The sequence below is a fragment of the Corapipo altera genome, unplaced genomic scaffold, assembly GCF_003945725.1.
Source record: "Corapipo altera isolate COAL_440 unplaced genomic scaffold, ASM394572v1 59, whole genome shotgun sequence".
NCBI lineage: Eukaryota > Metazoa > Chordata > Aves > Passeriformes > Pipridae > Corapipo > Corapipo altera.
The window spans coordinates 1,211,915-1,236,440 of record NW_020884917.1 but is presented as its reverse complement, the minus strand read 5'-3'; the positions used below and the strand labels follow the sequence as shown (position 1 = coordinate 1,236,440).

At 42.8% G+C, this 24,526-nt stretch overlaps 1 protein-coding gene across 1 annotated transcript; it reads right to left on the bottom strand.

The window, feature by feature from the left end:
* Nucleotides 1–3,122: 3,122 nt before the first annotated feature.
* PDIA4 (protein disulfide isomerase family A member 4) lies at nucleotides 3,123–20,753 on the bottom strand. Its single transcript, XM_027655959.1, has 10 exons — nucleotides 20,586–20,753; nucleotides 15,370–15,544; nucleotides 13,559–13,764; nucleotides 13,024–13,162; nucleotides 12,304–12,509; nucleotides 11,470–11,628; nucleotides 10,409–10,560; nucleotides 9,852–10,008; nucleotides 9,524–9,757; nucleotides 3,123–8,953 (listed from the first exon to the last, which is right to left on the bottom strand). The coding sequence occupies exons 1-10, from the start codon at nucleotides 20,689–20,691 to the stop codon at nucleotides 8,538–8,540; spliced, it is 1,950 nt and encodes a 649-aa protein (XP_027511760.1). The 5' UTR covers nucleotides 20,692–20,753; the 3' UTR covers nucleotides 3,123–8,537.
* Between the last annotated feature and the right edge of the window lie 3,773 nt (nucleotides 20,754–24,526).

Below are 24,526 nucleotides of genomic sequence, written 5' to 3'. Positions count from 1 at the left end.
AAGTATTTTTGTGAAGCAGTATAAAAGCCTTACTTTTGAAACTACACCTAGTCAGATAAAGGGAGTTTCAGAGCACATTGGAACACTTCTAAAGGTACATTTTGTCTGTTTGTGTATCTCAAGCCTGCAAATTAAGGCATCAATAGTTGACATATAAGGAGAAAAGAAGGATGCCAACAGGGTTCAAAATTACTAGATGAAGAATTAACTCATATTTTAATGCACATAAAGAAATAATGCAGGTTTGCAGAGAAAAAAAACCCGAAACCACACAAACCAAAACCAAACAGAAGATGAGATTTCATTCTTTTAGGGCAAAAAAAAAAATCTCATCTTTGGAAGTAAGAAGAGATAGCTGATAAAGCATTGTATTACAACACTCTCACATCTTTGTTTTTTCCTACCTCTTGGTTTCTTCATCCCTCCACTGGTGCTTTGTTCTTCTCCACACGCTTTTTTTTCTTTTTCTTACCCTCAGTTGCACAGTTCCTTGCCTCATCCCCAACTCTTTCCGTTGAAGCCCTTTACCTTCAGAAACCTTTCCCACAAAGCAAGCAGGGCAGAGAAATACTTCCCAAACCACCCTTTTCCCCACCTGCTCTGCTGTGTATGCAGGGATGAGAAGAAGATGCCACCTCCAGCTTCCCCCGAGCTATACAGACTGGGAGGGCTGGGAGCAGCAACTCCATGTGCCAGGTCCAGTAGTCAAGTCATTGCTTCTGGCCCTGCTGTCTTGGGCAGCCTTTTCAGTGTAACACAGGTCCAACCTCAGCACTGGGTGAGAAGGACCTGTCTGCCCCATGAACGAGATCAGTAAGCTGGTCCTCTCCATCAGCTATCCGTGGAAGTTTTCAGTTTTTTCTCCAACCTAACAAATTTTTAGTTCTCTAAATGGATGCAGTGGAAGGGACAGCCTAGCTGTCTCTGATGGGTAGAGAACTAGAGCGCTGTCTGAAAAGACGCACATCTGAGCATTTTTAGGAAGAGAAGGGTGTCCCCTTGGCCCCAGGCAAGTGCTACAACCACTGTTGCAAAAATGCGGAGGGTCACACACTCTGCATGAAGATAAATTCTTCAATGGAGCAGGTTACTCATCTGCTTTCCAGAGTTTTATGCTGAGGATCACAATAAACTGCAAGCACATTTCTGTGACCTCAAGAAATCTACCTAAGTCTGAAAGAGAGGTGACTTTGATGCCCTTTTCTGCTGCTTAGAGCTTGAATGCACGTTACTCACCACCATGTTTGTTTTGGATTTTGTCTGATTCTCCCCATCCAGGAAGATTTTTCCCCAGTAGGTGCATCCCAGATACCAAAATTCAGGCTCTACATTCCAGTGTAGACATCAGTCACCTAATTTTTAGATACTGAATATTTTACAGGATCTAATAAATCATTACTTGGGACGATGAAAACTTTGTTGCCTCCATAATTCTGGATTTATCTTTCTTATTCTGAAAGGTTAGCACTGGATTCAATTTAACAGAAGAAAGAGAAGTTGACCTAGGAGAAAGGAAACGTGACAGATAGCAGAAAACCACATAATAACCACTCCTTTCTTGTGGCAAATCAGCAGGATACTTTTGAATGCACTTGATGGATTCTCTGAAGTCAAAGTGTCTGAAGCAATTAAATTTACCTGTTAGTTTCTTTGTCTATTAGAGAAACACTTCTGTTCAGTCAGGCAATGTTCATTCATTCTTTTGTCACTATTAAAATGCGTGGTCTAAATTGGTTACTGATTTCAGCTAGTGATAAGATGAAAGTGAGGAAGGTTTCAAACCAAACCAGTTTTGTGCCAACGTTATTTTTTTTCCCTCCAAACATTAACACAAGATTTACAGTACTACTTATTCTATGTCTGAGCTGATCCATGTCTCGGACCAAATGTCTTCTCATGTTTTCTTGCCCCTACATAATTATTGATCTGTATTTGCTAGTGGCAAATACAGGCAATTAGTTGTAGTGCCTGGTACTACCTGTTATTCATTTACATATGTTTAGTGATCTTCACATATTATCCTAATTTCCTCTTTCCTTTCCAAGCAGGATGTTTTCCATCAATGACTTTGTTCTGGTCTTTCGAAGTGCAGTGTTTCACAGCCAAGAGGATGACTTCTTCTTTATATACCCATAGTTCAACAGGATCTCTTCAGGCTGAAGTGTTTAAGTACTGTATGTCTGATGGAAGTTGAGCATTCCTACAATTCTCAGGAAAACGGGGTGCATCATTAGGAAAATAATTCCAAACAAATACCAATTTGATCCTACCACTGAAGCTGTTGACGTATCACTGTGATCAAAGAAAGACTTTTTGATCCTTACCAGTTCTTCTGGACATCTTCCAGTATGAGGAAGCACTGTCCTTACACCCACTGCTGTGCCACTATGGAAAACCAGCAGGTTTCAAGGAGATCATTAATATTTGCAGTGCATCTTGGAAGTGAAAGAATGAAAAAACAGTCCATTGTGACCTTTTTTTTTTTTTATTTAAAGGGTGATTTTTCTATTTAAAGATTGGCTGGTTTGTCCAAATTGAACATTAAGGGTGATCTCTCAGAAAAATAAAGAGGCAGGAAGATTGTAGTAAGGTCACTTACATTTCAATGGACTCATTAGTACACCATTAAACAGTTCTCTGCATCTGCTGTAATTGTGTGCTCTACTGCTGCTCCTTCAGGCTCAGTGAAAAGAGCTTGAACAAAGCTCTACCCACTTGTCTGTCACTAGGTCCTCTGTGAAGATCTGCTGGTTGGGAGGAGCTACAGTTTAATTAAGCTAGTGGAGTTTTACTTGCTATCCTTTAGTCGTTATATAAATGAGACCCTAAAAGACCAAAACCAACTCAAAATCACAAAAGAAGAGCCACCCCCCACATTAAAATACATGACTAAGGTCTCCTGTCCAAAGGCATCAGCAAAAGTAACACATGAAATATTTCACATTGCAAGTGAATGCAAAACTGTCTTCCTTACTCAAAGCAGTAGTATCACTTTCTAATGGCAAGTTCCATTTCCTGAATGAATTCTGTGGTTTAGAAATCAGTATTAGTGCAGCATCAGCACTTAGCAGAGTTGTGGAGCTTTGGTTGTGTTGCATACTTTTGTTTGGAACAGGTCTATAGCTTAAATGCAAGTTATTAGGCAGAATAAGGAAAGCAAACAGCTGAGAACTTGGGGTCTGATATGTAAACCAGTCAGATTAGCTGAGTAAGTGGTCCTGTCTAGCCTTGATTTCTCTGACTTCATTGACTCAAATTGAAAACTGAGTTACCATTTACTTTTTTTTTCTTCCCCTGAGACCACCTTCTGCTGTATTTTCTTTTATTCTGCTTTTACTATTCTGAGCAGCATTTTACCAGGCTGTACTGCAGAACAATTCTTTCTTATTGTAAAGCAAAACACACCGAATTTCAGGAAGGCCACTGTAACTTAGACAAAGGCAAGCAGCAAGGCATTAATTGAGAACAGGTTGATAAGTGTCAGCTTTCACTATGAAGAAACAATTGGCTGTTCAAAATCCCAGCATATGGAAATCCCTGAGGATTGGGTTACTGATTGTGATAAGGGTTTTATTTGCACTAAAAATAGCTTTATCTCCTTTACCTTTACCAAGCCACACACAGCTTGGGATTTGAACAGCATTTCTGAAACTGAAACTTCCACCTTTCTAATGTAAGGATTCAGAGTAATTCACAGAGCAGATCTCTTCCTCTCTAGATGAAAAAAAATGAAACTGGAGAACAGTAACGTCCTTTCAGACCCAAGCAGTCTCACCCAGCCTCCGAAAAGACATGATAATTTAGTTTTCATGGTACATACAGAGCTTGTCCACACACTTGGGAATGGTGCAGAGGATCAGATTACAGCACAGTGGCTTCATATAAAACCAGCTGCTCTCACAGAAAATCCAGCACTAACATGACATCAGTCTGTGGCCTGAGAGCATGCAGAGCGTGTCTAAAGGAACCAGCTTCAGTGCACAGCAACCTCCAAAGATGATGAAAGAGAACAAGCTGACATATGAGTGGGATTCTGGGCAGGTGTCAAAATAGTTCACACATGGCAGAACAACATTTCTCCAGCCCACGGCTGCATGGCTTCATGTGACCTACCATGGATCCAGGCAGGAAAAGAAGGGGAGCCCTTTGTAGTCGGTAATTGAGAGCCCTCCCCTGACAAATGCACTGCTGTGATGTGCAGCAATTCCCACAACACCTCACTTCATGCTGTGCAGCACCACTAGCTGAAGTCTCAAAAGCACCTGAAAACTGAGCCAAGATGCTACAGCATTTCAGAGACTTTGGCTAGGCTTGCTCACAGATCCCTGATCTGCATCGAAAAAGGGAGTTTTGCAACTTAAGTACAGCAAACCAAAGCCATGTTGCATAACAGATACAAGGGTCCATACCAGTTTGACTAAGTGGATTACACACTTGTTTGCACAGGGTTTGACATACTGTTACCCCACACCAAGGGCTGAGCATACAGACTGCAACACTCAACCCTCTGACCAGTCCATTACTAATGAAGGCTGTGATCAAGAAGCCTTTTGGACCATGGACAGCTTGCAGTGACTTCTCTTGCCTACCAGAAAAGAAAGGACACCACTCTGACCACTACAGTTAATGCTACTTTCCGAGAAGCCTTTAACCTGTATCATTTATTCATGTTCTGCTTTTCAGAAGCCCATTTCTCACCACACAGCCTCATGTACAAAAGGACAGATCAACTTTGTGGAGTAGTTTCCAGCCCTGCAGTGCCTTACTTGCTTGCTACCAGACAATCTTAGGCAATACCCAGGCATCATCATCATCATAATTCACAGTTTTGAAGTATAAAATTGCTTAGAGTAGAAACTAAGTAATAACTTGATTGCAAACCATCTACTGCTACCAAATCTCCTCCAGTATTAAAAAAGCTAGCAATTGATGCAGTATCGAGATCCCAGGCCATATTTACTGTCCTAAAGACAGTACAGACAAACTCACTCCTCAAGGAGCACCAGCTCTGCTACAGTTGCTGCTTACCTTAGTTCTTGACCCTTCAGGGAAATGAACTGGCCCCGAAGAAGTCTCAAGTCTGACTACTGATGTACTACAGTTTATAGAAATAAATTTGTTTTCTAGAGGATGCATGTATAGGAGATATTTATGCCAGGCCAGGCTCCTTTGAGCCTATCCAGGAACTGTTAGTATTATACAAATCAGTTCTGCATGAACTGCAGGATTTCTTCCACCCAGAATCATAATCAGAAATGATGCCATATGTTTATGTAGCTGTGACTAAGAGTAAGTGAGGGGAGCTTTCTTATTATTCTGCACTGCATGCACTTTTATTTTTCTTCTATAAGAAGGGAAAACCAAGGCTAATCAGTACCACTCAGGCAACTCCTTAATTAAAGAATTTAGGATGTTTAGAAAAGCATCCTAATGCACCAGGAAGGGAAAAGCAGACATGCACAATGCACTTAACAAATTCCAAAAGATGGTAGGAGCTCTTCTCCTTAGAAGGCATCAATCACATCAATATCACTTTATCTACAGAGAAAACAGTCCTAATGATGTAGCCATCCCAGTGAGTTTCACAGAAAGTTCATGTGGTGTGGATAGCACAGACAGCAAGGGGTAGGATATGGGAACTAAGGAAAGCAGTTTGCTTCCCAGTATGACTCTGCCTAAAGCTGAGAGGCAACAGTGTCCTCACCTTCCTGGGAAGCGATAAATATATTTATTATGACATGCAGATGCCAAGGTGTGTGGCAAAGCCAAGGACTCACAGTAAACGTGGCCAGGTGACACTAGTGTAAGGATGGAACAAATCCTCATTCTCTCTTCTGCTCATAACCTAAACCCATAACCTACTTGGGGTAACACTGCTTGCTTTTGCACCTACAGCTGTCAAGAAACTGTAAGCAACACTGCAGCTGTGTATTCCTCTTCCTTATTCAGCTCTGACTTAAGCACTGGTGCTCCAGAACAAAATTCAGGTTTTTGAGCACAGTCCTGAAGTAACTCTGTATGTACCAGGTTGCCTCCACCTGTGAAGGCAAGAAACAGTGAGGTGTCAGGAGCACTGAGCAAGCACACCTTGGACACCCCCCTGGGCCCTGAGCTTTTTATTGCCACAAGGCCTCCCAGCAGGCTGGAGAGGTTGGTTTCAATCCAGAGTAGTGTCAGCTCCTGCTGGGAGGAAGAAGTTTACAGAAAGAGTACAGCATTGGCAATGACAATGTTTATAATTTACCACCTACAAGAGATGTAAGAAACTGTCATGCTCAACTTTAACCCAAGAAGAATGGAGCTTCAGCCCTGATTGTAGTCTTCACCATCAATAAGGGACTTTTCACCCTCCCTTCTACATGCTCCCTATTTATCCATATCCTCCTGGTGATTAAGCAGCATCTATTTTGGAATAAAACCCTGAAAAGTCTGCAACTAACTTCCAAGCAGAAGCAGTTTAGTTCGCTGCAGCATTTTGTGAGGTATTTGCTTAATACAACCTGAACTATGTTTTAAGAACCAATCTGAAAAGTCTGTGCCAACTTCTTTGAAGAACTGAGTTGATATCACTGGAAGACAAGACCTTGCTACTTGGCCTATATGCATACTTTCTAAAGCAGAAAAAAATCACCTCTGGTGCTCAGGTAAGTCTGATCTCCCTCCTGTTGCCTGCACAACACATTTATCACAGATTATGGCCTTTGGAGGCTCTACAGAAAAGCTGCAAACAGAAATGGCAATTGATGTGAAGACAGTGCACTTGGTAAGGGTCTTGTAGGTGAAATACTGCCTAAGCTTAACAGACACCTGTACATTTAAGTACAGTAGAGAAAAAAAGCCCTCTGATGTGAAAAGAGGAGATTGACAATGCCAGGGCCTGAAGTGAATGATTACACTGCCCTAACACTTGCTTGCTTAGCTTCTCAGCTTTTGCTGATAAACAACAGGAGCTGAATAGCACTCAGGCACACCGCAATACTCTCTAGAGATTTGATACTGCCCCCCTCATTCATCATTCGCTGGTGAGCTTTCTTCACTAGCTTCAGCTAAACCATTAATGAAGGGAAAGCCTTCATGCAGTCCCACACACCTCTGCAAGAATAATTGATAGTCACACTCTGCTCTGTGGGTTGTTAACAGTCACTGGAGAACAGTCCCCTGTAAGGCAACAGGGAAGCATGTCCCTTCATCAGGGATGCAAAGTGCAGTAGGAAAAGACAAGGACTACATACCCCCTTCCAGGCCCTTTTGGGTACTCAGACTATACCTTAACAGCCACCTCCTGGACATGGTTTTTTCCTTGCTACACAGAAGACTGCATCTCCCCAGAACTAAAGAATGATCGAGTGGTGGTTTTAGACCTCCAAAAGCTAAAAATTAACAAAACAAGCAATTACTGAAGGAAAACTGATGATACTTCACAAGGCAGAAAGCAGTGCTGCTGGGAGTAGCACTACCTGTAAAATGAAATATGTATTCAAACTGCCTCAGTGACTCCCAAGTCACACCCACTGCAGCAACACAGCTCTGGGAAGAGTCAGGCAGTGCTTCTAGAGTGCCCTCAACGCAGCCCATAAATTTATGGACATACCTGAAGTGGGACATTCAAGATAAAACCCCACTTTTTAACGCATATACTCCCAAGAGGAGCACAGAGAATATGTGATCATCTTTTGTATCTGCAGTACTTGCTACAGGAATAAATGCCATCAGAAAGTCTCAGTCTCCTTCCCTAAAGAAGAATCACTATCAAACTTTCCTCTCTGCAAAAGGAAAGGAGACAGTAACACACAGGTCTGATACCAGAATCCAAGCACTTCCACCCACTAAATGCTCTTTCTGCCACACTGCAATTACTCCAAAACATATTTAGGAAGACTAAGATATAAATGGGTCAATATGGACTACTAAAGTGAGGCAAATTAGAAAAACTTTCTATTTTAGCATCACCCTCTCTACAGAGAGGCAAAAAGCTAAAACAGACAGGCATATTTGGCTAGCAAGTCACTGTGTCTTATCTCAGTAGGACCAAATAATTCATCCACACTTTAGAAAACCTCCATTCTTATCCTCCTCAATGAATACAGTGATATAGTCAAAAGAAGAGGTATACAGAAACATAACAAAAAACACTGGCTGAAAAGACTGCTCACCCCAGTAACCCTAACAACAAATAAGACAAAGAAATATGTTTGGCTGAGGAATCTGCTTCTCTCTTTTTGGTAGTATCTTTTAACTTAAAAACAGCTGCATTTGAGTCAAAGAATAAAGCTCAAGATAGTCACAAAAAATAAAGGATGTATTTTTCTCCAAAGATCAAAACCATAACTAAGACAAGACATTCATATTAGAGTATTAAGTTCAGTGTCCAGAAAAAAACTCTTCTGCCATATATAAAAAAAAAAGATACTGCAATTACTTTACTGCTCGAGAATCTCTTTGCTCAAACTGCTTAACTCTTCTCTCACGAAGTTTTGTCAGTAACTTGATTTTAACTACAACGTACAAACAATTTTTCTTCACCACCCTCATCTTATCTAAAGCTCTTCTTTTGCTCTGGAGAGTTTTGTTGCATGCTCCTCTATAAATTTGCTCAAATGCTCTAAATCTCTGTCCCCGCCTTCAAATTTAATAGGGTTGTTCTTCTTGTCCCTCGGAGCAAAGTAGATGGTGGGGAATCCTTCCACTTTGTAGTGGTCGTTTGTCACGTCGTTGGCAGTAGCATCCATCTTGGCTATAACTAGATTTTTCTCATTCTTGTATTTTTTGCCTAGCTCTGTATACACTGGTTCAAGTTTCTTGCAGTGTCCACACCAAGGGGCATAGAACTCTATGAGAACATCATTCTTTGGATCCATTACTATGGTATCAAAAGTTTTACCCACTACCACTTTCACAGGTCCTTTGTTATTTTTTGGCACTGGCTGGGACTTCACAATTGGCTTCAGTTTTCCTAGAGGAAAGAAAAACACACAGCACTGTTAGAATATGGTAAGAGCAACCCTTACAATCTCCCCTAAGAAAAGGTAGTAGTACATCCTCCTGCCAGGAAAAAAAAAATCACTGCACCAGCAAATGAACTTGCCCCTGAAACACAGGCTGGTTTGCTGGTGACCTTTTAGCCAAATAGCCTTGTGAAATATGGGTAACAATTTGTTTTGTAATTCCCTAGAACCTTTCTTCCTCTTTTTATGGCTGTCCATCCACAGGGTACTAACTAGTGATTTATTACAGAAGTCGCAAATATGAATGATCAGCTCACACTTCAGAGCCACAGGAACATTTTAGGCTTGCCAAACATAACATGCTCAGGTTTAGAGTATAGCTAGAAGTCTCAGCATAGTCCAAGCAATGAAGTTAATGAACCAAAGTTTAAAAAAAAAGAGGCAAGAAACATCCAAAAGCTTCAAGTCACAGAACACTGCAAGGTTGCACAAATGACTTTATAATAGCCATTGCCTCAGGAAAAACTCTTGGGTAAACAAAGCAAATAGCTTAGAGAACCCTATTTTAGAAACTGTACCTTTTTTGAATGCCAGCACAAACTGTCTGAGTACATCAGAGTCAAACTCTTCTGGCTCCATGGCATATTTCTTGCCACCTTCATCCAGAATGGCAACATTGACATCCTCTCCACTCTCAAGCAGGCCCAAATCTTTTATTTCAGAAGAATAATCCTCCTCATCAGAAACAGCAAACACATATTCAGGAAAGTCTTTGGCCACTTCCAGGACTTTGCCTCTCCAGTACTGGGTAGCTGAAAAACCAGAACACAACGGGATTGGCAATTTCTAGTTACTTACTGCCTGCTTCCTCTCAAAGTGGAGGAATGGTAATCACAGCAAACTTACCAACTCGGTAGTCAAAACTGAAGTCCACAGAATAATAGACCACCACTAGAGGACGCTTAGCATATCTCTTAGCATCATTGGAAGGCTTCCGATGACCAACTAGAGGCAAAGCATGTTTTAGCACATGCTCTTTAATCTCTGACCCATCTGTAGAATCCTGTTCAAAAAAATTGCGAGAAAGGTTCAGACAAGGAGATTTAAGAGGCATTTCTTTTACACACTACTGAAAATTAATATTGATGCATACATGAGTGAGAGGGGCATGTTATAAACAATACTGTCACCAAACTCTTCAAATCTTTGAGCACTAGGGATAATTTGGTGTTCTACCTTTGAAGTGAATATTGTAATGATAAAATTATTATTTGAAAATGTAACATCTGGACTAATTTCATAAAGTTTTCTTGAACAAAGAAATACAGTTTCAGTGGACAAACAGTTGCCTCAAATATCTAGTGGGAGTACTTCCAACAGGAAGATGCCAACTGATCATAAATACAAGGAAAGAGAACCTTCAATCCGCACACAAACTTTCTAGCTCTGTATCAGCTACTCACTTTAAGATTCAGAATGTGCATCTTGGGCTCATGCTTTGACTGAAATTTTTCTGGCTGCATGACAACTAGTTTTCCTGGAGATGCTTTCAGTAGTTTTGCAATCTCGTTGCTGAAGGTGTGATGAAACTTATAATCTTCTCTCAAACCGTTAGCTGAAATATTAAGGTTAGGGTGAAGGAAAAGTCAGTAAGAAGTGGACTGACAGCCTCCAAATGAAGTCTTGAGACTGCACTGCAAGAAAACTCTCTTCCTATTCTCAAAGGGACACAGAACAACCCAGTCTTGGACAAAGCTCTCATCCAAGGGTGAGAAGCATGTAAGTATACATACAATTCTAGCAGCACTATTTGAATGCTGTTCAACAAGAATAACTTGTCGAGTTATTCTACATACCTCAAAAACCTTGAAGAGCTTCCAAAACATACAGCAAAACAGCTATTTGTTTATAAGTCTTATATCTCTTGGCTTCCCCCCAAATAGGTTAACTAGCCAAACTATTTGCTTTGGGGTAGCCTGGGAAACAGTTCTGTAGTCCTCCATGCTGGAGCAATAAATTAGCTCCTAATCCAACTACAAATGACAGCAGCTCCAGAAGCAGACATAGACAGGTGGCCAGGAATGGTCTAGCTAAACTGATCCAGAGGTGGATGATGATTCTTTCTCCAGGCCACTCACCCCAAATGAGCTTGGCAAAGCCCAGTCTCTGGAACTGTCAGGCATGAAACTAGCAGTAACAGACAGCAAAGATACGTAGGCTTTAAGCCAGGAAGTTGTGATTTGTTCCTCAGGCACGAATTTTCCCTCCTCCCTAGTTCGCATGCTTTTAGGGATGCAGTACCAGGAGGAAGTATCTTCTGTGACTGGCTGATACTTCAGCTACAACCCCAAAATCTGGTGTGAGCTTTTTTCCTGAGTAGAAGATCACCCCTCCATCTACTTCTTGTTCCTCTCCAACCTCCCCTACTGAACTAAGAACACAAATAAATGATCTCTCTGCACCCAAAGTCCTAGGTAGAATCCCAACAAAACATATTTAATTAATATTTTAAAACATTCTGTACCTGCTTCCTGATAGAGCTGATAGGCTTTGTCATTCTCTCCACTAAAGACACCAATGATGATGACATCATCACCATCCCTCAGAAATTCCTGTACCTGCTTGGTAGCCTGAATCTGTTTGGATGGAGGACCAGCCTGTTCAATCATGTAGTCGACAATACCTGTGAGACAAACCCGCCCCCAAAAAGTTGCTTAGAACTTTTATTGAACTGAAAGGTTCAGGCATTCCATGTACAACATTGTTTAGTACCACATTTCCCATGGACACCATGTGACATTGGGGACAGCCCTCCCACAATATCTTAAGACCAAATCAGCAAGACCTCAGTCTAAGTTTTTAAAGCTACAGTTCTGGATATTCTCCTCAGGTTACTTTCAGAAGAGGTGGCCAAGCATGAGATCCATGGATGCTGGCTGATCTTGCAAGTGGCCTTCCTTTATGAAATTCCAGACACTTCACTGTCTCTTGAACCTGCTACGAATCGAAGTTCTACTTGGATAATCTTACGTCTTTCCTCTTATTAGAACTTAATATTGAAGTATTTTGCCAGTCCTTATGGTGCATTCCAGTACAATTAAAGGCTGCCCATTTACTCATATTGCCACTGCTTCACCATGGGTATTTAACTTCCTTTATATTAAAAGGAGCTGATATACCACCATAAGATGTCAAAGATTACAGAGAAATTTAAATTGCTGGCCTATGAAGAGCACAATTTGTCAGGTTTCCCCAGCTTCTATTGTTATGATGTTAACAAGCCTGCAAGTCCTATAGAGGTATTAAAATGTTTGTGGTCAATCCCTCAGAAAATAAGAAAAAGCAGAAGCTGCAGTACCATATTTTTCCCGTGGCCCACTGTAGTCATAAGGTTTGCCCTTGCGGAAGATTTTGAGAGTTGGGTAGCCAGTAACATCAAACTTCTTTGCAAGCTCAGTTTCAGCAGTGGCATCAACCTTAGCTAAGGGGATTGGAGGCGTGCGCTTGCTGAGCTCCTTGGCGGCCTTCTCGTATTCTGGAGCAAGCCTTTTGCAGTGTCCACACCTAGGGAAGGAGAGCAGAGAGCAGTTTTTACAACCCATGAAGTCCGCCAGGCACCTTCTACCTCTGAAGTGGAAGAGTTAAGTCTTCCAGAATGCTGAGAGTAGAAATGGGATTACTGAATCTACAATGGACACTTCAGCCTAGGAATATGTGTCCCTCCAACTTGAAGCTGGCCTCACACTACTAGAGGTAGTTTCATTTCCAGAGGCCATTTTTAAACTAAGGATCAACTATCTTTGGTTTTCAGTATCTCAGCGTCGTCCCAAATTAGTAAATAAGGAGAATCTTCAGTGAGGCTTTCGACACCACCCCTTGCTGAGACATAGATCTAGTCTAGTCTTCAACTGATTTGCAATGTGATCCTAGGTTCAGATTAGAACTAAGGTACACCAGAGCTATACACACCTGCACAAGGCAAAGATGTGTAAGGAGGCATAACAACAGAAAACAGGCTCACCAAGCCTGTTCAAGCCAGCTGTGCTAGGCAAGCACAGGTGACTGCCTTCTTGCTTACCATGGAGCATAGAACTCCACCAGGATTATGTCAGCACCATTCACGACATCGTCAAAATTATCCTGTGTCAATACCAGAGTAGCTTCAGGTGGAGGGGTCCAACTGGGGTCAGAGACCTCCTTCACTTTGGCCACAATTGCTGAAATACAGTTCAATAACCCAATTAGCAAATGTGCATTATTATAGCACTAGCATGCCATATGCAAGAGATGATAACAAGAATTTAAAATTAGAGTGGCGAGCATGGTCTTGGACCGAGGCTTACACATCAGCTTACATGAGAATGCTTTCCTCTTTTGGTCAAGTCATATCTCTAGAAACCTCCTGTCAACAACAGCACTACCCACAACCTGCAAAACTGTCCTCTAGCATGCAGTCAGTTGAGAAAACAGGAAAAATTTCAGCCTTCATAGTATTATTCTGCTTAAGATAAGGTAACTTGAGACCAAAGTCCTTCAAAATAGTCACATATTAAGAAGCAAGTTCATATACTACTTTGCTTTCTTACAGAGACCTGCAAAGGACTGGTGCTTACCATCTTCCGTCCTAGAACCGTCATAGTCAACAGGCTGGCCTTTTTTCAGGATTTTGATGGTTGGGTAGCCACTGACGTCAAAACGACTTGCTAGTGAAGTGGCTGCAGTAGCATCTATTTTGGCAACAGGAATAGGAGGGTCATTTTCCTTCAGAGTTTTGGCTATCTTTTCATACTCAGGAGCAAACTGCTTGCAATGCCCACACCTGTCAGAGGAAGACACAAGTAGATACATAAATGCACAATGGACTCACAGAGATGTTCTGCTGCTCTGCATTTCCAGGATGCCTTCTGACAGATGTTCACATCATCAACACAGAAATGTCTGTCTTGCTATGTGTTCAGATTATGGAGAGATAAAGCTAATGTTCAAATTAACAAATTAAGTAACTATAACTAATTAGTTCAAATACCAACATTGTTTTTTTTCCCTAATTTTCATTCGACATGCAATGTATTTCCATATGCTTTATAAAGCCATTGTAAAAAAATTCAACAAGTGCTTTTACAACAAAATTGTAAATCTTGTACCATGCTCCTTCTTCCTTCCCGCCTCCACAAATACGGTCTCAATTCAACTTCAGCTTCCCCCCAATCTAGTTTTATCTTCTCTACCTACCACCCTAAATTGAACTAAAGAGAAAAATGAAGCAGTAGTTAAGTTGGCCTAATGAGATCTCACACCCACCATGGTATCACAGCACTTGCTCCCTCTCTGGCCACAGCAGAACTTTCTGGGAAGAACAGAGGCTTCTGCTGCAAAAGCTGATGTGACAAAGGATATCAGCATAAGAAAAGCCAAATATAGCTTGACAAGCTGAACATGAAACCAGGAAAATGTAGGGGGAAGAAAAGAGGAAATGTATGGCAGATAGCCTGGGCTCCTTAGCCTCTTAACTGGCAGAATGGGGAGTAGAAAAAAAGGAGAGGTGTTTAGTCCGTGATGACACACATCCTTCTGCTCAGATAAATTAAGCTTCATGTTTAGTTTCCATGCAGGCGAGCTACAGCTGCAGGATTAGTACCCACAGATGAGGAGGGATGGGATTCTCTGTAATAAGAACGGCACCAGTTAAAATGCAACTCCACCTCAAGATCACATTCGCCCTTCTATTCAAAGACTAGAAAAGGAGCTATGAGTAAGTCATCTTTGTATCACTAAACCACAATGGAAAAGAGGTTCTGGCTGCAACGTTAACTCAGCAACTTGACTAAAAACGTATTCTACTCTTGTTTTCCCCCAGTAACCATCCTTATTATTTTTGTCCATAAGAATGCAAGAGAAGGCACATTCTGGCCTAAATTCTTTGTCTCGGTTATATGCAGGTAAGTCCATTGTAGTTCCCCTGAGCACACTAGTGGTCCTGGGATGCCAGCAGAAACTATCATCATTAGGTAGACATATGAGTCACTGCTCAAACTGATAATACAAACGAGCTATGTCCCTAATCACATCACACCCTTCTGAGGCTCACTGGGACCATTTCTATTCCCTGACAGGCACAAAGCAGGGAGAACCAAGGCTGTCTTTCCCTTGGCATGGGATCCCTCAGCACGGCACACATCTGTGAGAAGGAACAGGCTGTTGGCTATTGCATGGTACAGGGAAAAGGAAAAGGGTTCCTCTACACCACCAGAACCATCTGCTTCCCTGGACTATAGTAGCATCCAGTGCATCTCCTGCAGGCAAGCTACTCCTATGTAATTTTTAAAATTGCAACTCAAGTTCACTATTTAGGAGTGTGTCCTGGCAGAGAAGACCTCAACAGCCATCTCATCTTGGACATAAGGAGGTACCACTGTGAACCTACCATGGTGCGTAGAACTCCAGCAGCACAGTATCCTTGTCCGCAGTAAAGGTGTCAAAGTTTGCATCATTCAAGACTAATACACCATTTTCTTCTTTAACTACAGAATCATCATCATCTTCATCATCATCTTCATCATCATCATCACTGTCATCATCGGCTTCTTTTGTAACAGATTCTGGAAAAGTAAAAATGCAATAGATATTATTACATTGTGCCAAATTTAACACTGAAGTAACAGTACCAGGTTAAAAGATGAATCTTCTGTGGTAAAAGAAAAAAGTACCTACACAGGTTAGTTTCTGCTCCACATACAGCGACAGCTATCTCAGTTTGCAAAGAGCTTGGACTCAAATGTTTGACTGTTTCATTTTTGTCCACACTACACCACTCAACAATATCAATATTTCAGTAAAGTGTCAACATCTATCTCCAATTTCAAGGCAAACTAACAAAATGGACACAACAAGAATTAATACACACGGATCCACATAACAGTTGCCACCAAGGTACATTGGATATATTGTTGAAATGTGGGAAGCGAGACATGTTCTGTTGGGCAAGAAGGGCACAGAAATGACACCTAAATTCAAACAGAAGCCCTTCATCATGCAGTGGAACAGCTGCCATAAACCCAAATGTTACAATCTTGCTAGTACAAAGGTGGTTTGGAGGCAGCACTTTAAAATGAGGCTTCTTTCCTGACTGTTCCATCCCACCTCTGCCACCTCAATATATCTTGCTTTCAATTACAGCGATGTTTCAAGTCTGCAATTCACTGAGGAGTCTTTCCACTCACAGAAGCATCAATCACGCTGCTCTGGATCAGCACCAGTGTAAAATCAAGTAAGTGACTGTTTCAGGAGTCCCATGAAAACCCACTCGTATGCACCTGGCAGATGCAAGGTAAATGGAGTGAAAGCTTCTTTCAAACAACTTTTGGGGAGGCCTTTGATTTAAGGAGACCAAAACTGCTGGTCCAGAACAAGCCTTTCAAGAAGAAAGCAGATTTGTTCAATTCCTGAAGCAAAATTAGCACGTGAAAGCTGAAACCAGGACATTTCAACTGGTTCATTCTTTGTTGGCTTGGAATTTGAGATGGTTTCTTTAATATTCAACCTTTCACATGTTCCTTTAAACTTTTTTTTTTTAACTGCTGTCTTTCAAGGCAACCAGACCTTCCTGAAGGCCTTTAAGGAATTTCAGTTACAGAATAAATAATGATAATACTTCATCCCAAATGAAAACTGTAAAACAATGAAGCTAAGGCCCTTTTGACCACTGAGAATCCCAGGAGTATATTGGGGAAAAAAAAAAGAAAGGGAAAAAAGGATTTAGGTTTCTTGGTCAAAACTATTTTTTCTATTTAATTTTAACTGGCTTTTGACTAAGCTGACAGGAGTTACTGCAGCGCTATTCTGAAAATACTCTGATTTCACCTGGAATTTGAAAGTTAAGAATGAGAAATATGTATTACCCAGCTATGGAAAAGTGAACAAAACAAATCCCACTTTTCTCAGACCAACAGCAGACCACAGGAACAATCTCACCATGGACAAAACTATGCCATTAAATTGCAATGGCTATTTTTATGTTAGAAGAAAGCATACAAAAATAAGATTATATGCCCTCAGAAAACAGCACGGGCTCTTGGAGAAAATATGTTCATTTTAATTAGAAGTCAACTTTACCTACCACCAAAATATTAAAGCTTCTGGTGAGGAGAGAGATCACAGGAGATCATTTATCACACAACAGTAGTCACCTAGATTAGATTTCTTTAACAACTATTCCTGTTTCATCTGATCTTTGAAGCAGCTAAAAGCACTTTTTGCCAGCAGACAATGCCTCCTGTGTTGCAGCACTTGCTCACACTTGAGGGAAGTCACATACCTACAGGACTACCCTGGTGAAACAGCTGGTTTTCAGGGGGTTTCAGCAGGCAAAACTTCTGCCTTACATGGGTGCCCAGCAGCTTTGAGGGCTATGTTTCACCACAGAGTGTTCCTGGTCAGTCTGTGCCTGAACTTCCCGCAAGTTGTGCAATGCCGTTGCTTTTCCATGTAAGTTGCTTCAGACTTGGTTTTTCCTGACACAAAGGAATTTGAGCAAAACTAGCTGGCCAGTTCTGCTCATGCATCTCAAACTAACCACCAGGTTGTGACCTGCATTCCTGCTTACTATGCTAACTACCTGCCCCCAACAAAGACAAAGGCCACTGCAGCTACTGTAGCACAGGCTCATGGTTTAGAAAACCAAGAACAAAGCATCACCTGCAAAAACATCCTGCACAAGTGGAAGATGTAACCATTAGATCCAACATCCATCACTGAAATAATTTTGTATCTTTCCCTGCAAGTGGCTGCACAGCCTGTCAACATAAAACTTCCTTGACAGTGACACATTGTCATGGGCATTATACACACCCACTTCCTCCTCCTTGGAGATGGAGGCAGGACAATAGCAGTGTAACAGCAGGACTCCACCTTTTCCCAAGTGGGAGGACGGCATGCATTAAAAAAAAAAAGTGAACCACACCTATAAACTGGTCCTTAAGTGTGCAAACTCTATCATAGCTACCTCTAACACCTCCTTTACTATTGGGACTGAAAGAACTGCTTCACAGACCTGACCAAGCATGGGAGTAGCAAGCAGGACATCTTTTCATTAAGAGCAAGAAACTTGCCTCTGCATTAATGATTTACAATTTAAAGAGAACAGATGCAAAATGAGTCTTACTGTGACACCTGAAATAGCAAAAGCAGCTAATAAATACTTGAATAAGACAGTTCATGAAAATAAAACAGCTGCCCCCAAACTGAAGTGTCTTTGTTTCTTAAAGATACTTACCAAGCAGGTGGACAAGTCAACATGTGGCAGCTGTGGCTAAAACCTGCCCTCCATTAAAATATGGATTACTCCCTTTTACTCCAAAAAAAGTCACTTCCGCAAATTTCAGCACATTACTACACAAGTCAAAAAACATGATGAAAATGGTACTTATTTTAAGACTTGAAGTACATGATACTGGCTGGCAGACCTTCTTCAGGATGACAGCTACTCTAAGTGAAATTAATTCATCCAGTAACTTCGCTGTAACACACAGTATTTATCATAAATCTGGCCTAGTAACTTTTTCTTAAGTAAAGTAAATCCCATACAAATAAAGCTGCATCCAGACATCAACAACTTCAGGATTCTGCCTGAAAGTTTTCCTCTGAGGAGCGCAGTTCCCCAATTGGATGAGCTCAGTTTTCAGAAACCCAGAAGTTAAGACTCATAATCTGTTGCTAGGGCACTCAAAAGTCTTTCAACAAAATCAATCCTCCTCAAGCTTTTCTGTAGTGGATCCTCTACACAATTTCTCCTTTTCCTCCATCAGGATGCTAAGGGTGTAACAGTCACGATCCAGGCTAACCTTACTTTGAGCATATTTGCCTCACTGTCCTAGTTGAACTTCACTTCCCAAACCATGCAATATAACAAGCCGGGTTTAATCTGAACTTTTCACCTCCTGCACAACCAATGTACATAAAATCACTTGTTTGTTGCAAAGTAAACTTATTACACTTCATACACATCTGCATTCCGAGAGCAAAAATGGAAATCCCCAACTATGTGCATTTTTAATGCAAAGGCTTTGAAAAGCCTATTCACGATCTATATACAATTTCTAGATACACAATAGAAACCAGAAAACGATTCAAGTTGTGCAATGGATTAGTGCTCAGCTTCCACACAGCAGGAAAGACTTCCATCACCATGTACCTTTGATCCAGAGAACTCATAATGAGAAGAGCAGCACACGTTGGGAAATACTGATGAGAGCCTGAGAGCCTGGCCCGCAGCAAGCTGAGCTACAGCTGTCAGCCACAGGTAACACTGTAACATCACAGGCATTACTTCGTTCTGTGAAGGTTGTAGGGAAAATCAGTACTCGGCTTTGTCACATGCTACAAAGCGAGGATAATCAAGTGTTGGAGCTAAAAGCGGAGAAATAGACACAATACTTGTATTTCAGTTTGCAACTAAAAAAAAAAAGTGCTTCACAGGAAGATACTGTATCTCCATCTCCTTTCTGCAGCCTCCATATCCTTTAAAACAAGTTTTTTGATCCTCATCCTACATACAGTTAATTACACAGATAAGGTAACTGATTTATATGCACTTCTTTGAGTTTTAGTGCCTGTTCAGTGAGCAAGAATTTGCAGGACATGAGTTCAGAAGGTCATCCATAATCCAGTTTCCCCGAACGCCCTCTAATACTTAACATACAAGAAATATGAAAGATACAGGATTTAACAAAATTCACATGAAAGAAACTTAAAACTAAAAAGAGAAAACCTTCAAATGCCTGCCTCCTACTTTCAGGCACGTACTAAACTCAATAAGCCTGAGCAGCTTTGTTTCAGCTAATTTTGGAAGAGACACACGTCAGTGAAATTCAAAGACAATGGGAAGAAACAGCAAGCAACTGGTAACACTGGGCCTTCCTTCTGTGGAAAAAAAAAAAACCAACAACCCCATCAGTTTGAAATATGCAGAATGCACAGATCCCCTGAACAGAGGGATAAGGAAAAGAGTGCTCAGCCACAGAATCACAGGATGTTAAGCTTGGAATGGACCTTAAAGATCATCTAGTCCCAATCCCTCTGCCATGGGCAAGGGCATCTTCAACTAGACCACAAACTGGCCTTGAACACTGCCAGGGATGGGGCATCCACAACCTCTCTGGGCAACCTGTTCCAGTGTCTCACCATCCTCACTGTAAAGAATTTCTTTCTAATATCTAACCTAAATTTCCCCTCTTTCCATTTGTACCCTTTACTCCCTATCCTACTACTACAGCTCCTGACAAAGAGCGGATAATGAAATCGCAACGAGTCGGAATAACGAGTCGAAACAATGAATTCGCAAATTTCCCGGTGATTTAAAAGCCAGGGATTTCCAACATGGCTAAGCGTCAGATAGCTGTTAACTCCGTGCTTGGAAGAGGCGAGGCAGAGCCGCCCCACGGCGCTGGGACAAGCGGCTCGCCCAGACCTCAGCGCCTTCAGGTGGGGGCTCAGCGCCCTGCCCAGAGGCCCGGAGAAGCATTCTGGCCCCAGCGGGGCCCTGCCAGCCCAGGCTCCCAGCAGCGCCCAGCGGCGGGGCCGCGCCCCCGCCTCCCAGGGGGGGATCCAGGATGCGCCGCCAGCCCGGCCCCGGCCCGCGCTCACCTCCGTCTCCGTCCTCCTCCTCCTGGGCCGCAGCGCCCCGCGCCAGGAGGGCGATCTGAGCCAGCCCGAGCAGCAGCACCAGCACCCACAGCCTGCGCACCCTCATCCTGACCCCGATCTCTCCGCTGCTCCCGGCCCGCTCCCTGCGCTCCCCACGCCCCGCCCTCCGGGCACGCCGCGCACGGTGATTGGCTGCCGCCCCGCCACGCGCGCCGCGCGGCCGCCAATCGCCGAACGTCACGAGGGGCTCCGGTGCGGGGTGCGCGGGTCTCACGGGACTGGCGGGGGCGCCCCCGGGGACACCCGGCAGCGGCGAGGCGGGACACAGACGCGACCGACTGGAGCAGTGGCGGAGAAGCGCCCGCACCGCCGAGCCTTAGAACCGCCCGGGAGCTCTGAGGTGCCGCCCAGCCATTGGCCGCCGCGGCGCCGCCAACCGCGGACCGCCACGCGGGGAGCATGCGGCCGCTCCGGGGGCGGGGGCGGGTGGGGAGGTGGGAGGGACGCGGCGGCCCCGCCCCCCGAGCGCGAGTAGCCACATCACCCTTCGGGATTGGCGGGCTGGCGCCAGGGGGCGGGGCCGGAAGGCAGCGGCAGCCTATGAAGGCGCGCCGCGTGCTGTGGGGCGGGGCTTCCCCGGGGCGGGGGCGGGGGAGGGGGAGGGCGAGGGCCAGGGCCCTGAAGGGACCACTGGGGCTGCTTAAATAATTCTTAAATACTTAAAGTAGAATTTAAGTAATTTATTGCCATGTTCGACTGTCACGGCACGGCTCCCCCTCCCCCCGGAGCTCCCGTATGGGTCAGGGTTGTCTGGCACAGCGAGCATATCGGTAGCGCCGTAATCGCACGGGAAGGTGTCACAGTGTAATTAATTTCTGACGATGGTTGTCCAAATGCTTTATCTGGTGGACATTTAAGATCTAACAAGACGGTGCTAAAACCTCGGTTCTCGAATTGCTTGTCTTACCCCGTGCTTGGGCAAATCACAGCTGCCCACTGGCTCATGGAACAATTGTTTTGTATTTTACAGAACCTCTGACCCTCAAATGAGTAGTTTGTAAGCATAAAGAACTGCTAAGTTCAGTGCTCAGCAGTTACACTGTAAAGGAGTAGCAGTACCTTGTGATAAGCAAATATCTTCAAGGTCTTGAAGTGCAAGCTTAAAATACAAATTCCACAATTTTGGGGGACTGAGTAGACATTGTGTTGCTTGAAAGAATATTGATGCATCTAGATTGCCATTTGGCATTTGTAAGTGGTCTGTGGGTTGGAAAAATGCATTAGAGACCTGCAGTGTTCTACACTGTGAAGTTGTAGCCTGGGAGTTACTGCCTTTCTTCAGCTCAACTGCCAGGCCAGTTGTTTTGAAAATACAGTGGCTGATACAGTAGCAGTTCTTCAACTTATCTGTCTGAGTGAGACCTGATCCGAACAAAGTTAAAGCTGTCTGGATCTTGTCAAGATTGTGATCCTGATCCTGCCTGGTTTTGGTATCAATATAAATATTAGTTTGATTAACATAGATATTCAGTAATTTGATGATAGCACATAACCAGATTGGACACTAAGTGTTCTGAATGGGAAAAATTAAGAGTATGGAAGGTTTTTATTTAGAGTCTTGTTCACTGGTTAACACAACTCTTCATTTGAATGTTGTATTGGTATGTGAAATATTTACTGTCTTTGTCATCCGAGTTTATAAGGCTAATAAGGGCTATTGGAATCCAGTTTTTTCTGACTTACCTTGCAGATTGTCCACCTGGCAGTAACCTGTCAACGTACAGGAGTGCAGTCAGGCCTAGTACTTCATGACTGACATTGTCTAGGCCATTGGAAAACTGGTTAAAATAGCTTCCAGAAAAAGTGGGCACGTAAAATGAAGAAATGGTGTCAGTATTGCTTTTGTCTGCTAGAGTGTGAAATACAGGATTAAATGCTTTTTCTTTTGTGGTGATTAAGTTTCATGGTTGTTATGGTTTCTGTCTATACAGGTTAACCAAAATGAAAAATGAGATCAGTAGATTTGCTAGGCGGTCAAAGGTGTCAAGCACCAACTTCCTGCTAGGCAGTGAAAAGAAAGCGCAAACAGTACAAATATAGAGGGGTTTTTTTTATTATTACTTACTTGAACTGCAGGAGGAAAGCCTGCAAGACAGAACCCCTGTGATCCCTGATCAGCCAAGGACAACCTGAGAGATTTGCTAAATTGTTGTTTCATTGAGCGGGCATTGGCAGCCTGGAGCTTAGACACGTCCCACTAGATAAACAGGACCTTGGCAAAGACCATGATCTGGTCTGTCTTCAAACCAGCAGGGCTGTGCCTGTCTTCCTACATTGGGGTAGCACAGGATAACACAGCGAGTCAAAAATGGCACACCGAACAGACGTGTAATTCATCACAGACCAGCTGGGGTGCAAACTCAGTGTAATTGTGAAATACACTGGGCACTGGAAGGAGCGTGCAAGCTGTGCAGCTTTTCCAAGAGATCCCTTACTGCTCTCTAAGGGCTGACTTACCTGTGAGACTGACCATATGAAGCTGAAAAATCCTCTGAACTTGTCACTACTGGTGAGAGCACTGCTGCCTTTTGCCAAGTACTTATTCCTCATGGAAGTTAATAACAGGAACATTCTCCTCTTTCCCAGGAGGGTCTCTAGGCAGAAGGTAGGTGGAACAGAGCCTAGTATAGGGTCATCTGTTGGTTAGGTGCATGGAAAAGTGAATGTCACAGGTCTCTTGCAGCATGTCTGATGTGACAAAATATCCATTCTTAAAAGTCCCTTCTGCCCCAGACATACTGGAGAGCAAGCAAGCACTGAAAGCATGAGGCCCCACAGAGCACCTCTGGAGCAGTTTCTGGGTAGAAGGCACTTCTATCTGATAACATCTGCTATGCTGCAGAAAAATACAGGTATTAGTGCACTCTGGTTATTTGAAAATGGATTACATTTTACACATGCATATGTGTTTTCATATCCTTATAAGTTGTTACCATCACCAGTGGCAGACTTGCATCCTCAGGAACAAGCAGACGATTGTAGCTCTTAAATGTGCTTTTCCTCAGGAACATTCAGTAAGTGTCTTTCCTGTTGGTTTAAGTTGCCAATGGCTACCTTAAAGTCTTCATATGTTGCACCTGCATTCTCCAGCACCATTAGGTAAGTGGACTGTGGAAATATCTCTTTGTATTACACTGTACTTTTCTCCTTCAAATTAGACACTATTAATCCTGTACATCATTCTGCAAATTCTGTGGGGTACAGTGGTTGATCCTAGAAGAGACATATTCAGCAGTAAATATCAAAGAAGGAAAAGCTAATGTTCTTTCACAAAAAACATGAAAATTGTAAAGTATGTCCAGAGTAAGCTACACAAGTCTAACTTTTGCTATTAAATTATATTACAGTCTCAGAAATGAATTAGTATCTACTTGGCCCGTCACAGTGTGTGAGTTGACACAGGCAGGCAGCTGGAACAACCACAAACTCACAGCTAGAATGCAAAGAGTATTTCCATTACCTTGCTAACCAGGGGATCCCTGACGCAACACCCAGGCAGAGGTACACAAGCAGAGACACAGGCAGCATGCTAGAGATCCATAAACTCAGTCCATGCTAGAGGATCACTGGGCTGCTGTTCACACAGACTCATCAAGAGTTATTCCCAGCTGCAAGGTCACTTGGGTGGCTTACAATCCTCTTCTGCTTTTAACCCATTTCAACATGCAGCCTGATGATAATGAGTACCTGTAAAGACACTGAGCAATTATAATGGTCTCACAGATGTGCTAGCTCATTTAATCTATTGTAATCCTTAACATCACAGAGTTATACTGACTAGATGCAACAAATTAATGTACTGGTTTTAAAGATGAATTTTGGGTCTCGGTTCTATAGTAAGTTGCTGATGGTGCTTAAAGGATTGGACATTCATTTTAACA